The sequence below is a fragment of the Gallinula chloropus genome (genome assembly GCF_964237585.1).
Source record: "Gallinula chloropus genome assembly, chromosome: 5".
In the NCBI taxonomy this organism is placed as follows: domain Eukaryota; kingdom Metazoa; phylum Chordata; class Aves; order Gruiformes; family Rallidae; genus Gallinula; species Gallinula chloropus.
This window is the reverse complement of record NC_140090.1, coordinates 24228422-24244422: the sequence shown is the minus strand read 5'-3', so window position 1 is coordinate 24244422 and position 16001 is coordinate 24228422. Positions and strand designations below refer to the sequence as shown.

General features: G+C 39.9%; 1 protein-coding gene across 2 annotated transcripts in view; it reads right to left on the bottom strand.

Annotated features, from left to right (window-relative positions):
* Window positions 1-11975: 11975 nt before the first annotated feature.
* Window positions 11976-16001, bottom strand: part of LOC311192798 (uncharacterized protein) — a 39831-nt gene continuing 35805 nt past the window's right edge. For both annotated transcript variants that reach the window (XM_084265389.1, XM_084265391.1), the window contains one exon: window positions 11976-12169. In XM_084265389.1, coding sequence (XP_084121515.1) covers window positions 12146-12169 — 24 coding nt within the window. In that variant the 3' untranslated portion in view covers window positions 11976-12145. The remainder of the gene's footprint in view (window positions 12170-16001) is intronic.

Sequence of the window (16001 nt, the reverse complement as noted above, 5' to 3'; positions counted from 1 at the left end):
ATTGCAAACACCATTCTGGTGTTTGACTTCCAGCTTAGAATATTATTTTTTTTTAGTGTGTTAAAAATCTCCGTGTTTTTCTCCTTCCCACTTTTCTATTGTTAGCTTCTTAGCTTTCTACTCCCTTGGGCATTTCAAATCACATTATTTCAGAAGTTTTGTCACCTTCCTCCTCACTTTTGTTCTTGTCTGACTTGGTTCTATAGCACATAACAGCAAGCAACATTAAAATACTTGTGCTAGTACTTTCTAGTACATTGCACAAGCACAATCACAGTAAGCACGGGCTTAGCACTGGAAAGCTTACATCTTTAATTAGGTTTGCAATTTTAATTAGATTTCCAGAACAAATCTTGGAAATGGACATGGAGAAAAGGAAGAGATTTTCCACATTGGTAGCAGGGTTGGAAATGGAACCTCTCTATATTCTTTGACTTATTACAGTACTTTGTCATTCTTCTGGTACTTCTTTTGCTTCTACTCTTTCCATAAAGAAATTGGCCTCTTTAGCCTTTCAGGAAAAGATGACATGTTTATTTTGAAACCTCTTCTACAAAAGAAGGGCTTGACTTACTGAAATGAAGCTCCATTACATTTGGAGCTGAGCCTATACCAAAGACCTATTTGGGACTGTGCTCAAATTATGAAGTGTTTGCCTGCAATGTAACCTATTTTGTAGCTTGATCCTTCCTCTTCAATAGGAGTTTGAGAACACAGTTAAATAATCAGAATAAAATAAAGTTGTGTCACTCTGTGCAAATGGGTTGGATAATGATTTAAACAGGTAGATGAGATTTCCCTTTACTTGTGGGAAGCTGTATGTGTATATCCAAAGTTAAAAGATGTGTTGAGTATTCTTCCCACTGCTCCACTCCCCCGCCCCCCTCCCCACCCCCTGCTTTTTTCTGGCTGGCAAGCGTTTGCTCTTTCCAAAATCGGTGGAAATTATGATCTCTGTGTGTGCCTTTGCCTGTGAGGTCAGCCAAAGGATTCTGCCATTGCTGAGATGGACTTTTTTAAACTCTAAATATTCCAAATCCTATCAAATTCAAGAAAACTTATATTTTGCAAGAACAACCCAGAGCTTTGTGAATCAAAACAATGCCTTCCCTCCCTAATAATGGAAAACTTTTGGGGTTTTGGCAGCTGAGTTTCGTTTGCTTCGTGTTTTGACCCTGAACACTCTTACGCCTAAACAAGTCCATCCATTCAAGTGAGCTAAATGAACATACTCAAGCGAATGAAGTTCCACAAATGCTTAAGAGCTTGCTGGCTAACTTTTCAAAAGATATGCTCTAATTCAGCCACAAATTGCTTGGCTAGACACTGGAATTCCTGGGTGAAATTCTACGGTCTGTGTTCTGCAGCACTTCAGACTAGATGATCGCAGTGGTCCCTCCTGGCCTTGAAATATGTGGATTGGGTGTTAATCTATGTTAGCAAAGCCAGACTGAGGAACATAGGAATGCAGGGGTTTACCATATGAAAGCTTGTTCAGTTTTTAATTTTACTTTTAGCAAATTGCCTAATCTAAAGAAACAAGTTCTCTGGAAGCCCTAAAAAACCTACTTGACAGTACTTAATCACTAGCCCAGTTCAATGTTAAGGAAAAAAAAAATCAGTTCATCAGGGGGATTTTTCTAACTGCCTTTCTGAGATTTTCTCCAAGTCTTTGTATTGCAAATCCTCCAGGGGCTCCTAATGTTACAGAACCTGCACAGTCTTAGCTGTAGCATTTACTTCTGAGAGGCTTGTAACAAACACAGCATGTCTGAAATCACACACGTGGATTATTCCTAGGATTTTCCATTTTTATTAGTGTTTCTAGTTATAGATGGAAAAAAAATCACGCTTTTTCTCCCCCATTAAAACAAATCTGTAATAGTTATTTCAAAGGAGAGGGGGTTTTATTGCTTTTGCCAGAAGAAGGCTTGTTTCTGAGTGCTTAGAGGGCAGGCTTCAACAAGATTCTCTTTATTTCCCCCTGAGATTCAATGGCATAATATATTTTTTTAATTTTTATTTTTGATACATATGCATTTTATGGAACTTTTGCTCCTTTTTATTGTGGTAAGCATGTATTTGCAAGGGAATTGAGTTCTGTTGAACTTCCAGTAGAATTTCAGTATATAGCTATATATCAAGTCTGATATTGACAACCATGCACATAAAAACCCATTTCATATTTCTTGATAGTTGTGTATGTAAGCTCCCTTGTTATGGTGCTTATTTGTTTCCTGTAAGCTGAAGTTTAGCAATACGTTTCAAAGGTAACTTTTGATTCTGTTGGCTGTTCTGATTTTGAGGGTGTTGCCTTTCTATTACTATATCAAGCACAGGTATATGGCAGACATTCACATCCTTGTTTCTTTCTCAGGCTTCTAATTACTTCTCTAAACTACTCAGAGGTGAGAAACAGCACTGGTGTTTCCCAGACTGAATGGGTGTAAGCCCATCTCTGTTACACTGGTTTGAAATGCGGAGTAAAGAGTCATGTTTATCATAAAGCAGTAGAGAATTGACTGCTTTTCTTGCATGGCTGTTCAAGTGGAAGTGTATCCTTCTTCAGCTGTAAATACTGTGAGCTGTTAGTGTTTCTTTCTAACATGAATTCCGAATTCATTTGCAGTCTATAATCAATTCTTTCTAGTTGGTGAACAGGACTGAATACTGCGAATATAAAACTGTTAGCATGTGGGGGAGTTTAATTTATCCAGAAGAGGTATCTCTTGGTGCAACCCTGGTGCTAGTTTCTGATGCTGGAACTGATGGCTATTGTGTAATGTCAGCTCACAATGAAATTCAAAAACATTGAAAAGCAACCTGTCTAAAGCACTTGTGACAGCTTCTATCTTCCAGTTGGGTGATTGGCTCACTTAAAGGCTGGGCTTGATGTGGATTGTATTTCTGCAAGGTGAGAGACTTACTGCTTTTTCACATTTTACAATTTTTGTCAAGTAGGTTTTGGTGAAAAGAAAGTACTGCTGATTGTACAGTGATATACAGAAAGATAAAAAGGATGAGGTGTTATATTTTTACCTGCAGACTGTGGTGAGAAATGATAGATAGGTGAGCTCATGGTGTCCATGTTGTTTCACTGTAGCTCATCCCAGTACAGGAACACTATGTCTTAGGCTACCAGAGAGCTCTCTAAATCAAGATGCTCTCGTCACGAACATAAAACATGTATTTATTGATCAGAACCACACAAAACTGCTTTAAAAGTCTGTTCCTGCATTCCCTGAAGTCAGTTTCTTCCTTGATCATTTAAAACTCAAGTTCAGGATGCCAAAATGGACTATGCCTAAATGGAACAATAACCTAAAAATTCAGCCTAGATACAGTTGCTAGCTCCAGTAGGAAACAGCTAGCATTGCTCAAAAATAGTCTTAGAATTTGTCATTATTTTTTATTATTTGTCTTTCACTCTATCCCATTTTCCATTTAAAGTATGGAGCCACTTTAACAGCATCTTGGGAATGGTACAACTTACTTCAAATTTGCCGTAGAAAATAGTGTATAAAGCAAAACCCTATAAAAGACCACAAAAATTATAATAGCAACTGTGTTGGGTTGAGGAGTACTATGCTTTCTGCAGTATGGACAGTAACAAACCATTTCAGCATTTTTTTAACCATATTTTTTCGACAGTGTCCTTTGACACTTTCATAAAATTTATAAGACCCTTTTCCAGCAAAAAGGAACCTGGATGCCTTCTGCAGCTGCAGTGGAAACTTCTTATTACCCTTGATCAGTACTAGACCAGAAAGGCACTTAGGACTTCTTTTTCCTTCTCTTTGATAAGCAAAACAAGATGATTCCCCAAAAGCTTGCTACAACTGGTCCTTCACTGACAAGGTAATTATATATATTCTACCTCCTTTTAGTTTGCTGTTTCCAGTAGGACATCTGCCTGCTCTGGATTGTGTGTCAGCCAACCAGTTTCATCCAGGCCCCAATCTTGGCTAGACATTGAGATAGACAGGAAACGACAGTCTGAACCTAATGGAAGAAAGATGGGGAAGCTGCTGGGGCTCTCCTGGTGACACCACAACCTGATCTTTTTGACCCTCTTTGGGAAGACAATGACAAGCAAGTTAAATGGGAATGGTGACAAACTGAGAATCTTCCTGTCCTCCTAAATGATCTGTTCATTTTCTCATTCTTCCTAGCTTTTTCATTTAGGTCTTGCTGAGCTTTGAAGTTTGTCCCTCTCTTTTTGGGGGTGAGAAAAGGAATTTTCCAAGTTCCTGGTAAATTTGTCTACTTAACATCTCTGATGATTGGATCCTTTTTCCCACTGATGTCCTAGAAGAGGAATGTAATTAACTGCATTATCTCTGTGTGGGAGTTACATAAATCTACTTGGGAGAAGAAGGCTCAATAAGGGGATAATTTCCCCCTTTGATATGTCTGACTCCTATTGATTTGAATGAAAATGTATGTGCATCTGAGGTACAATTTACATAGAGAGGGGCCTGAACTAAAATCTCTGGGTTGACCTACTAAATTAGGTGGAAGAAAAGGAGACAAACTTTGTTTCCCATAATGATCTCATTTTGCAAATAGCTGGGAAGTGCTGGAAAGTATTTTTCAAAGCACATCATACTATCAGACAGGCTAATTCTGCAAATACCCGTGAATTGATACAGTTAAACATAATGCGTAACTCCATTATTTTTATTATTACTACTATTACTTTTATTAAAAACAGAGAATTGGCCTTAATTTCCTTATTTAAAGCATAAAGGAAAATTACTGTAGGAACAATAGTAATGACTAATCATAGGCTATTGTATGTGATATTTTTAAAATTAAAAGCAAGTAATCTCTTCAGTCTGCAACCCTTCACAAGAAATAAATTTGTAAAGTATCATCATTCTCTTGACATTCTTAGCACTATTACTCATCACAAATTCTTAATTAATCCTGAGATTGGCCTTTTTTGCCACTTAACACAGGAAAAAAACCTATGCCTTAATTGTTTTCATAAAGGAAAGCAGGGTGACATGAAAACTTCCCTCATCCTCTCTGAGATGAAAGAGTGGCCTGATGCAAACATCATGTGCAAGAGGTGTAAAAGAGCTCTCGGTGCCATTTCTGGAACACATGCATTTTATGGAGGCTTTTCAGTTTCCCTGCTGACAGAGAGCCAGGAGAGGAGCCCACTGTGTCGCTACACACAGCAGTAGTGTGCCTTGCTGCTCACTGCCAGGAATGACCCCGGGCTGCTCACTACTGCATTGTCTGCTCTCCTGCAAGAATCACCTTATCTGCTGGACCAATGAGACCATTAATGGAAGCCCTGTAGTATGCCATCAGAGCTCCACTTCTTGATCAATAGTTATTTACTTCTGAGAGGTCAGAGCTTGGCTAATATAGCTGAATAATTTTATTGATAGATAACATAACAATGAAAAATAAAGTTTAAAATAGAAGATGAATGAATTCAGCACTTTCTTCAGGGATGAATATTATTATTTGAAAATTTTAATAGCTGGTGGAATGCTGAAAGGGCAGACAACAAAAGCATTGAATAATTGTCCTAGGACTATAATCAGACTTCCATTATTGACCTCTGCTAATATTCTACTGTAACTGTCTGCTAAATTGGTTCCTTGGGGCTTGAAATATACAGTGATGTTATGAGTTCCTATTGTAAATTGCCACACAGAAAAGTAGCAAGTCTCTGAAATAGTGCTGGCCCTAGTTTGATCAATACTCAATTCTAAGCAGTGCAAGAGGCAACTGTTGCCATAGAAACATTGATGTCACCGAGGTTGAACAGTGGCTCTTACAACAAATCATTTCCTTTGAGCAGTTGTAATTGACTATATGTACAGTTTGCTGTCACCTGAGACTATTTACATCAAGCCAGTAACAGAGCTGCATTAGTTATTCTGGGAGTAGAGGGTTAGCTCTTCTTTTTGTGACCTTACAAATACCTAGGAGGATATTGCCATGGCAACCAGAGATATAACAGGATGAACATTAAGGTAGCTACATAATGCAATGGCATTCTTTTGGAGCATGAGAGGTAGTTTTAATAAACTTTATCTAGCCATTGCATAATATAAACATTGCATTAGATACCTCTCTGTCACAACTTTTGACTTCCAGAAATGCTGGCTTTGGCATAGGTAAAAGCAAGAGCCTTTGCAACTGGCTGCAGAATTAAATGCTGCTCATTTTGTACAGAGATGATACAGAAACACATTTTTACAGTTTAGGGAGTGACTTTGGGATGAAGAGTCTTTTTCTGCTTCAGATGTAATGGTGCACGTGGATCTGCAGGTAGTGCTCATTTCAGAATTTGTCTGAATTGTTAAGGTCTATTTTCTCAGTTACCTAGGTATTGTTTACAGGTATGTTTTGAACAGAAAGTCAGTCAGGTGCTTAAATACCTTTGTGCCCTCATGTCACGATTTTTTTGCCTCAATGGAGGTTCTAAATTAGGCACTGTGTAACTCCTTCAGTGCCTCCCCTGTCACGTCTGCCTTTGTTCTCTGATGCCTCTGGAGGCCGTGGAACGTCATGGTGCCCTGCAATGCTTGGTAGTTCTATAGAAGGGTGAGATCAGATTGTAAAACACCTGCAGTGTCCAGCAGCACCCAAGCAGTTAAAAGGAAAACCTCAGTAATGCCTAATTTAGAAGCTTTCTAAATGCAAAACAATGACCTTGCCATGAAAATACATATTATAGTGCTTTTAAAAAGAATGGTATCTGATGTGATACCATAATTACCCAAACCTGCTACACTCTGTAATGTAAATATAAATTTAGTCAGTCAGGTAGACCAACATTCTCTGGTACATCAATAATAAAATTACTGTGCATCTACAAGCTACCAAATTTCAGGCATAACTAACTGGCCTTCATATGCCTATAATTGCATGTATATACAGTGTTTTCATGTTTTATACTGAAAAAACCACCAAAATTAATATTATTTCATATTCTAATGGCATGATAAATAGGCTTAATGGCCTCATATACTTGTAACTGTTGAGGAAATAGATTCAGTTATGTGGGCATTTAACATACAATGCAATAAAATCTCACACCTATCACTTCTTTCACAAAATGCCATGTGCATGTCTGAGGTCCAGTTTATGATAATGCGTGGTTAACTCATAGAAATTCATAGCCACAAGAGATCAAGGCCCACAAGACCTTTCTGAAAACCCAGCAGCAACAATGCAGCAGGCAAGAGCTGGCTTTGAAAGGAACATTCATAAACAGGACATATCAGAAAAAGTCTTTTCATACTCTAGGATATTTCTATGCGATGAAAGGGAAGGAACTTTCCTTAGTCTGCCCAGAAAGCACTTCAGGCTTTCTTGAATCTTTTTCTGCAATTGCTACTGCTGTTTGTCGTTCTGGGCATATCCCAGGGGAATGACATGACAACACCATTGGCACAGCAATTTGTATACTAGAGTGAAAGGCATTAGGCCATAGGTGTTGCCCGTGTCTTCAGGTGAAAGACCTGTGACATTTTCTGCTATTTAGAAATACAGTTTGTGGGAATGTACATATCAAATGTGGCATGAAATCGCAGCTGTGTAATATACAGTGTATAAATGTAACTGAAAATACAGCACACGCTGACATTTTGATTTAGGTGCAATAAAATTATTTTACAGGGAAGAACTGAGAATGCTGCATTCTTTCCTTCCTGCAGTTTCAAACACAGACTTCCTTCCATACCCACCCACCTTTTTCCTAAAGAAGGCTGTGTAACTTTCCTGTGGTAAAGAAAATGATTTCTGATGTTATATCATTTATATGTGATCCTGTCACATAGATGACTGAAAAAGAATGTAGTCCTATCGATACATTTAAGAAATCCTTCACTAGAACCCAAGTGCAAACATTTTCTTAGTATTCAGAGACTGCACAGACAAAGGTCTGGCAGTGACTCTGGTCTCTATTTATTTCTGGGTGGCAGTGTCAGCTGTTACTTGGTTCTGGTCTAGTTCACATTTTGGGTTGAGTAGAGCATTTGGTGACTTTGGTGTGCTTCCACTGTGGTGGTTGCTGTTAGCCTGCAGATGACCCGCTGCTCCTTCAGATAAGACAGTCTTTTCTGAAGCACTTGTGATTGGCTTTGAACAGTTTTGAGGAAAACTTGAATAAAAATGAAATATGAGATTGAGATGGTCTCTGTGTTTGGACATTCTAATGTAAATACTTGAATTCTGAAGCACATTGTCAGAGTGTGAACTATAAACACCGTGACAGCAGCATCAGACACAAAGGAGACCAGAGAACTATTTATGTAACAAGAATATTTAATGAGATTGCCACTATTTTGGTAACTGAAAAGCTGCCAGTCCTTTGTGTAGTCAGAGCAACACAGCAGTGGGGATAAGTTAAAAATGTGGGGTGCTGAGGGGTAGGCAAAGCAGTGGACGCAGAGAGGCAGCAGCAGCAGAAGTACAAAAGGGGTGAGATTCTGCTGTCCTGACAGATAATCCTTCCGTACCCTTCATGATTCACTGGCAGAGAAATGCAGACACAGCACTGATAGCCTCTCTGCCGAGGTGCGGGGTATGGGACAGGAAGAAGCATTTTAAACATTAGATGTGCTAATGCAGGCCAGGACTGTAAGCTGTGAGCACAGTATAGCCAAGGGACCACTCTTGAAGCTTGATGAGCTCTACAAATGCGTGTGTGAAATACTCAGCAGAAAGTCTTAGGTTGCCAGTAGTCTTTGGCCAGCATTGTATATAAACTTTCCATGACCCACTGAGGCAGATATGCTCAGTGAGAATGCTGGAGAGGTTGAAACTGAGGGTAGGATTCTCAGGAGATGAAAGACTAGAGGAGGAAGGCAAAATTCTCAGAGCTGAATCTTAGAGACTGTGAAATACATTCCCACAGGTCAATTGAAATGAACCCAAACCAAACTTTGTTCAGCACGGTGCCCTCCATTCTGGAGCAGGAATGTGGTGGATCAGTTTTGTTACTCTCCTTAGTGTTGCCCTTTTTGCAGCTGATACGCCTCATGGCAACAACTGTTTCTTAATGGCTGCTGTGTTAACTACTGCAGATGTAGCACACTCAACCAAATATTTTATCTTTAAGAAGCTTCAGAAATGCAAAGATCTCATGGAAAGAAACAAAATTGCTTCCCAAATATGAATGCAGTAGAAGGTCAGTAAGGAATTCTTTTTTGGCTCTGGATATCTTTAATTACCTGGAGTTCTGAAAGCTGCTGTTCACTCTCCTTCTCCATCCCCTTCCCTCCCCTTGAGTAACTCCTCTACATTCCACATCAATTGCTCTTGATTGACATTGCTATTAAGTCAGGTCAGAATCAGCTCCATTGTCTGCAGTGGCGTTTTCCTTTCCAGCATTGGAACCTTGTCCTTCCTGGTACTGCTGTTACATTTTAATTTTGACTTGTCAGAAATGCAGCCAGTCAGAGCTCTGGTATTACTGTATTTATGCTCCCGGTTATGACGTAACACTGTCTCAGGGAGAAAAAAAGGGTCAGTTACGGAGATCAAGTCCTTCAGTTAAAGATCTTGTATAAATGCCTTTATCTTGGATAAATAACCAACATTAAATTTCTTTCCTTGGTCAAAAGTATGCAGATTTCTTAATTGCCATGAATTATTTTTTCTTATTTTTTTAAAAAAAATTTCATAACTGTCAAAAGCTGGCCCAAAAAATACGTGGTTCTGAGAAATCTGGAAAAAGCTCTATGTTACATGTTGAATGTCTGCTAAATCTATTAGTTACCCCTTGGAGAGCTAAAGATGACTAATTATATCCAACTTGTCATTAGCTATGGTGCTGTGTTTTTGAACAACTTCAGCAGTACGAATAGATTTAATCTTTAAATTGTGTAATTGTGGTAGCAGTAATCCTTACTACGTATCTACAAAGCTATTGACCGCTTTATTTTGCTTATATGGGGTAGGGGTTTTTTAACAAGTAATGAGTTTTGTCAGTGTAACTTGGCACCACTTTCCATCACACATGGTGGCATAGTTTCCTGCTAGTCCTACGGTGGTAAAACCTTCCTGGGGGGAGATTCACCTACCCTCCCATCTAGAAGGTTTGAGGTTAGGAATTACTGTGCCATGATTTATTCTGTGATTTAACACAGAGTTCTTCTGGGGATCCAGCATCTCAGATGTGACAAAACATTTTTACCGACATGCTCTTGATCAACTGCTTGCCATGGCAGACTGGGTGTGGTATTGCCTGAGCTCATGTGAGTGTTGCAGAGATCTGTCCTGCTCTTTCATTCGCTGTTTCCATTAGATGCTTCTCTACATCAGGGACCTTATGCAGCTGAGTTCCCTTTGAACTTCTCGCTTCTGCCTCCTCAGTATGAGCCTCTGGGGCTTGGTTTGAGATGTGTCCTCCATGTTCTGACAATTGGCTTTTACTCCTTTTCTCCACTCTCTTTAGTCAGGTCTAAGACTGCTAAATGCCCTTTCCTGTGGCTTCAGTTGAGATACAATGGGACTGAAAACATGAAAGGCTTTCCTATATGGCAGTGCCTCAAAGTTAATGGAAAACAAAGGGATGAGACAATGCAAAAGATTTTTTTTGCAAGAGAAATACTGCTGGAAGTTACAGTCAAGGCTGACAGCTCTTTGTATGGGTTGCAAGTAGGAATCTCTTGGTAAATCAGGAAGGTGTCTTTTTGGGATGAGGAAAAAAGCCAACCACAAATTCCTTCAGAGAGAAGTCTTCCTCTTTCTTCACTCTTTCTTAAGAATTAATTTTCCATTTGTAAAGATTTGGAATTAATAAGTGTCATAGATGCATGTTTAGAAGGGCAGATCTGCACTGGTGTGCAAGACTGCCATCCAGCTGGCTGTCACTCCTGGGCTGCCACTGCAGGGCAGTGTCCACAGCCAGCAGCAGCTTAATGTCTGCATGTGGGACAAGTGAGGGAGTCTAAGAAGGGAAACAGGGAGAGGGTGCTGCTGTTTCTGAGAAAGCTCCATCAGCACAACAATCTGTTTTAATACTGTCTTAAGACCTCTTAGCATGTGCTTTTCTGTGATTTAATCTTTCATTACTGTGACGCTGACAGTGAAGGTGTAGTATGTCTTCCCCTGCACTCCTATTCATCATACCAACTGTTTCAGGGCTACAGTCTTCTGGAAAAGAGCTGTTTTTGTCTGCCCCTAACTGTACGCTGGAGGAAGAGAAATCTTTTGTGGCCTGGATATTGTTCAGAAAAGGTTCTGTTGGGATCCTTGGGTCTATGCTAGTTGCCTGGGCTGTGTCTTTAAAGAGTAGGGAAGCCATGTGCCTCCTCTTTGTCTAGGATGCTAAGCCCTGCTCCTCTAGGTGCTTTCACACATTTTTATGAGGGAAGTAATGAGTGTCTCATCTATTGTCACCATGCTGGGACCAGAAGGATGGGGACAAGCAAGGTAAAGGTGATGTCTTGGCCTTTACAACCTCAGGCAGGCATTCTGGTCCACTCCGGTTCCCATCACTGACTGCTGGGCATAGGTCAGCATCTACATCCCAGTGCCTCCCCTCAGACAGTACTGTTTCCTGAGCCCTTGAGTCGTGCTGTCTGAGCAGAGGCAGAGACCATGGATGTTCATTCAAGGTCTTTTACAGAAGGAAGATGTGACAGCTATGATGAATGAGTAAGAAGTTGTGAAGAAGTGAGAATCAGCTGGGGAGGTGAGGAGGCAATGATGGGAATAGCTTCAGACTATCTTTCAGGCCTGGGGCTGCCTACCTGTCTAGGGCAATGTGAAAGGTGGACATGATTTTGGAGCTGGGTCTTAGCTGTCCACAACACAACATATTAGTTATGGGGGGGAATTGGTTGCTTGGCATCTATTTGCATATTGGCTAATACAAAAGTAATTTCTTTGGTCTTTGATGCAGATAGAGATTAGGATTTTGTGATTCTATGATATGTCCTATACCAAACTCAAACAGAAATCTAGTGGTAAGAAAACCCAATGCAACCAGGTTTTTTGTTTGGGTTTAAGTTCTTTATCAAAGCATTGGCTTTATATCTTTATTAAAGCATTATGGGAGTCCTTTTTTCCATCCCTCTCAATTCCATTTCTCTTCTGCAGTGGTTGGTTGTCGGGTTTTTTTTCCCCAAAGGATTTCCTTGGCATTCTAATTTTGGGTAGCTTTCAGTCATTCTTCTCTGGTGATGACAATCTAAGTTAAAAGAAGAATTAAGCATTTTTATTGACACTGGCCATTTAATGAGGTACCTTTTTTCTCCAGCAGTCTAATAAAAGCTGTTGTTTGCCAGTCTTCATATTCAAATTCCTTCCATGCAGTTAATATTAATATTCATAATACATTTTGGTTGAAGTATGTAAATCTTTGACAGTGCTAGATTTTTACCAGGGCTATATAACAATCTCTATGTCTATACTTAAGTGAACCTTTCCATTCCCAAAATAGGAAATGGTGACCTCAAAACAGGGTGAGTTATAGATTTCTTTTCATGGCAATACATGATTGACTTTACCCAGGGTGTAGGAAGAAAATACAACAGAAACTATAATGAAAAATGCACTCCATTTGTCCTTCATGCAGACAAGCGTGGAGTTCCTATAGAATTATATATTTCTTGTACCTTGATAGCAATATAAGATTATTAGTAGATAATAATATTAAAGTTCATCATGATTAATGTAATTAACAATCATACAGAAAGCAATAAAGATTTTTCTGTGTTACTGGAAATGCTTTTAGATGCCATTATGGTCTCCACCCTTGTGTATCTCATATTTAAGACTGTTCCTTCCTTTAGCTGGAAGCTTCCTTCCCTTACAAAAAGTAGAGGTGGGCTGGACAGTTCATCTGACATAAAGCACCTCTGGGCCGGAATACTTATGCAGAGGAAGGAACTTGTTCACTTTCTTAAGTGGTGGGACATGCTGCCTCCTTTCCTGGACATTCCTATGCTGTTATTAAATAGCATAAATAATAATAAATTATTAATAGATAATTATACTTAGCACTTATATATGCCATGTATTACCAAAAGGTGGAGTTAAGCCTTATTTCCTCAGTGCAGTAGGCCACATTCTCAGCATTTGATTTCTGTTAAGAATCTATTACTGACCTATTACTGCAGTTGAAAAGTTACCTCCAAAAGCCCAAGGCAAGAGGGGTAGAATGGGTTCCCTGCTTGTCATTTAACCTGATAATGTCTAGAGTGGGACCATGGATGTTACAGGGAAAAAATGCCCTGTGCTGCTGCTACTGTTGAGAAGAATTTTCTGACAGTAAACATGTGAAGAAGGTCTGTATTAACAGGCAGAGTTGATCTGGGTCAAATTCAGTTTTCCTTGTCTCTGGGTTATTACAGAGATGTTTTGGGCTTAGGGGGTTGAATACAAAGTGTCTCAGAAGGGACTGACTTGAGTTAGGAGAACGATAGTCTTAATGTTAGTGGTGGAAAGAGCAAGAATGTTGTAAGGACAGTAGTGAAGAAGTAGTACAAGTTGTTCTAGTAAGATGGAAGAAGCTCTGTGGGCATATTGAAGCATTTTCTCAGCTGGTCTATGTTCCTGTTGATCTGTGTCTACAGAGAGCATGATAGCCTTTTTTCCTTAGATCATTTACTTCCTTCCATCTTCATCCCTTCCACCAACTCAAGATGCAACTCATACAAATCTCCTTTTAATCATACCTGGGCAGCCACGCATTCCCAGTGTTAAGATATTGAACTGTCCATCTGTTTTGGTGCTGTGAATGGCTTTAGAACAGTCATGACATTAGTTTAGTTTCTGATGCTTTGGGAAAAGTTATGTGTTAGGGAGAATGGTTGGACCTGCATCGCAGGCTCAGTAATAAATGATGTTCATTAGACATATTTGTACAAAACAAACCCTGTTCTTTCTGAGACTGGGATGAGATACGCTACATTGCAGTGCAAAGCCTGACTGATGTAGAGTAGAGCTTAACACATACCTAATTACAGAGCAGACTTCCCCTTTCTGAGATTCAGAGGCATTAATTAAAGAAAGAAATTTATTACAACCTGCTCCATTATCTCCAGTCACCTTTACACAGATGAAGACTAAATTCTCTCTCTTTCTAGCAGACTTCTGCACACAGAACTATAGCAGAGACTTTCTACATTATGTGGGAAAGCAAAACAGGATTTAAGAGAGACGGTCTACTTGGTAGATCTACTTTATAAATCATGTTTCTTCTCCATCTACTCTCTGTTTCTGGGAGGTGTTTACATTGGGAACCCACCTCTTTTGGAAAAAGGTCTTGGCTCTTGGTAAAGCATCCTGGCAGAGACATTCAGAGCAGGTGCCGTACTTGTGCAACTGGCACTGGTGCCAGGCTCAGGTTGAATGCTTTCCAGCATGTTGTGTGCATGGCACAGGTGTTGGAGGCTGATGCCTCTGAACTCTATTGTGTCACTCCAATCTGCCTTGCATCACTGTTGCCTGTTAGAGTAACTACTTTGTTCTCTAGATGAGAAGGGGGCTGCTAATTTCCAGGTGTGGAGGCTAGGTTGATGTTTTGGTATGATAAATTGACAGTAGCTCTGCAGCAGAAACAAATGTCATTCTTGGGAAGGTAACTGTACTGAACACCTTCCAAGTTGTATTTCCAAACAAGCTACTTATGATTAATCATAAAGATGTGTCAGAGCTTTTTATATGACCAGTTGTCTCAGCAAGAGCAAACATAAATTCTTCCCTTTTCCCTATTTGCATAGCTGATGCTCAAAGACTACACATCATAGTCTCCTCTAGGGGTGAGTCCATCTCTCTTCTGTTTGTTTAGGCAGAGATTTCCAGAAACATCCTCCCTGGCTCTTGACTTCTACTCACTCCTGTGTGAGCAGGGGGTGTCAAAGGAAGCAGGTTTCTCTCAGATGGGTTCTGTGCACTTGAATTCATTGCTCAAAGAGGGTCATATGCCATCTCCCTTCCTGAAGCATCTTACAGTTTTCATGCTCCTTAACCCCAATCTTTGGCTCCCTTGTGTAGGTCTCATTTTGCTATCAAAACATTATCTGGTGTCAATCCTTATTCCATCTGTATCTCTGCCAGAACATGTGGATATAGCAGTTCTTAGCAATCATGGCTGTGGAGTGGATTAAAAGCATGAACCCGTGTGTTGGTGGCTAAGTAGAAGGTCATTGCATCATCCCTGGCCCAGATGGCAACTTTGAAGATATCTGCTGCTGGTATAATGCAAGCAGCTTCTATTAACCTCTGTGCTAATATGGCCATCAGTGTTGTCTCAGCTGTAATGCCTTTGAAACGGCACTGGAGAGCAGAGGTAGTGCTTTGCAGAGCGTGAGGGCACAGTGGAACAATTAGGCCACAAAATATTGTGGGATACGTGCTGGGTTGAAATCAACATCACCCAGACTGCATGAGTGGGCATCTTGCAGCATGAATGCAGAGGTTGTGAACTCTCACACAGTTGCCCCTTATTCCTGCAAAAGACAGGCAATATTTATCCCCTATTGAAACAGGACTTCTGGCCGATTCTTCTTGTACTGATATTTGCAGTGATGAGGAGCAGATTGATTATAGTCATATGCAGGTGCTCTCTCTATAGGAAAATGGGTTTTTTCCCCCAACTTATTAGTGTAACAGGAAGTTTGCTTTATTAGCTCATTCCTTGTTCATCTAATGAATTTTCAGCTTTCAGAGTGCCTCCATACATATATTTCACACTTAAGGGCAAGGAGAATAGTTTTTAAAGCTACAGGAGAAGTAAATAATTCTGAGTAGTGTTGAACCCTGCTGCCTAGCCCTATGCTTTATAGATAATTGTTCATTGATCTGTCTGGTGGGAAGGAACTTCTGAATCTCTTATATCAACATCCTGTTGATTCTGGGAGTTGGGGTTATTTCCCTGTGTCTTCTCTCTCCCTCACTGTACATTTTTTAGATTTCTGTTTTTGAAAGAATGCCAAATAACAGGCTAAATAGGTCACAGACTGTAGGAGAGGAGGAACGTGGATGGAAACTTAACATGGACACAGGGCCAAGGTAAA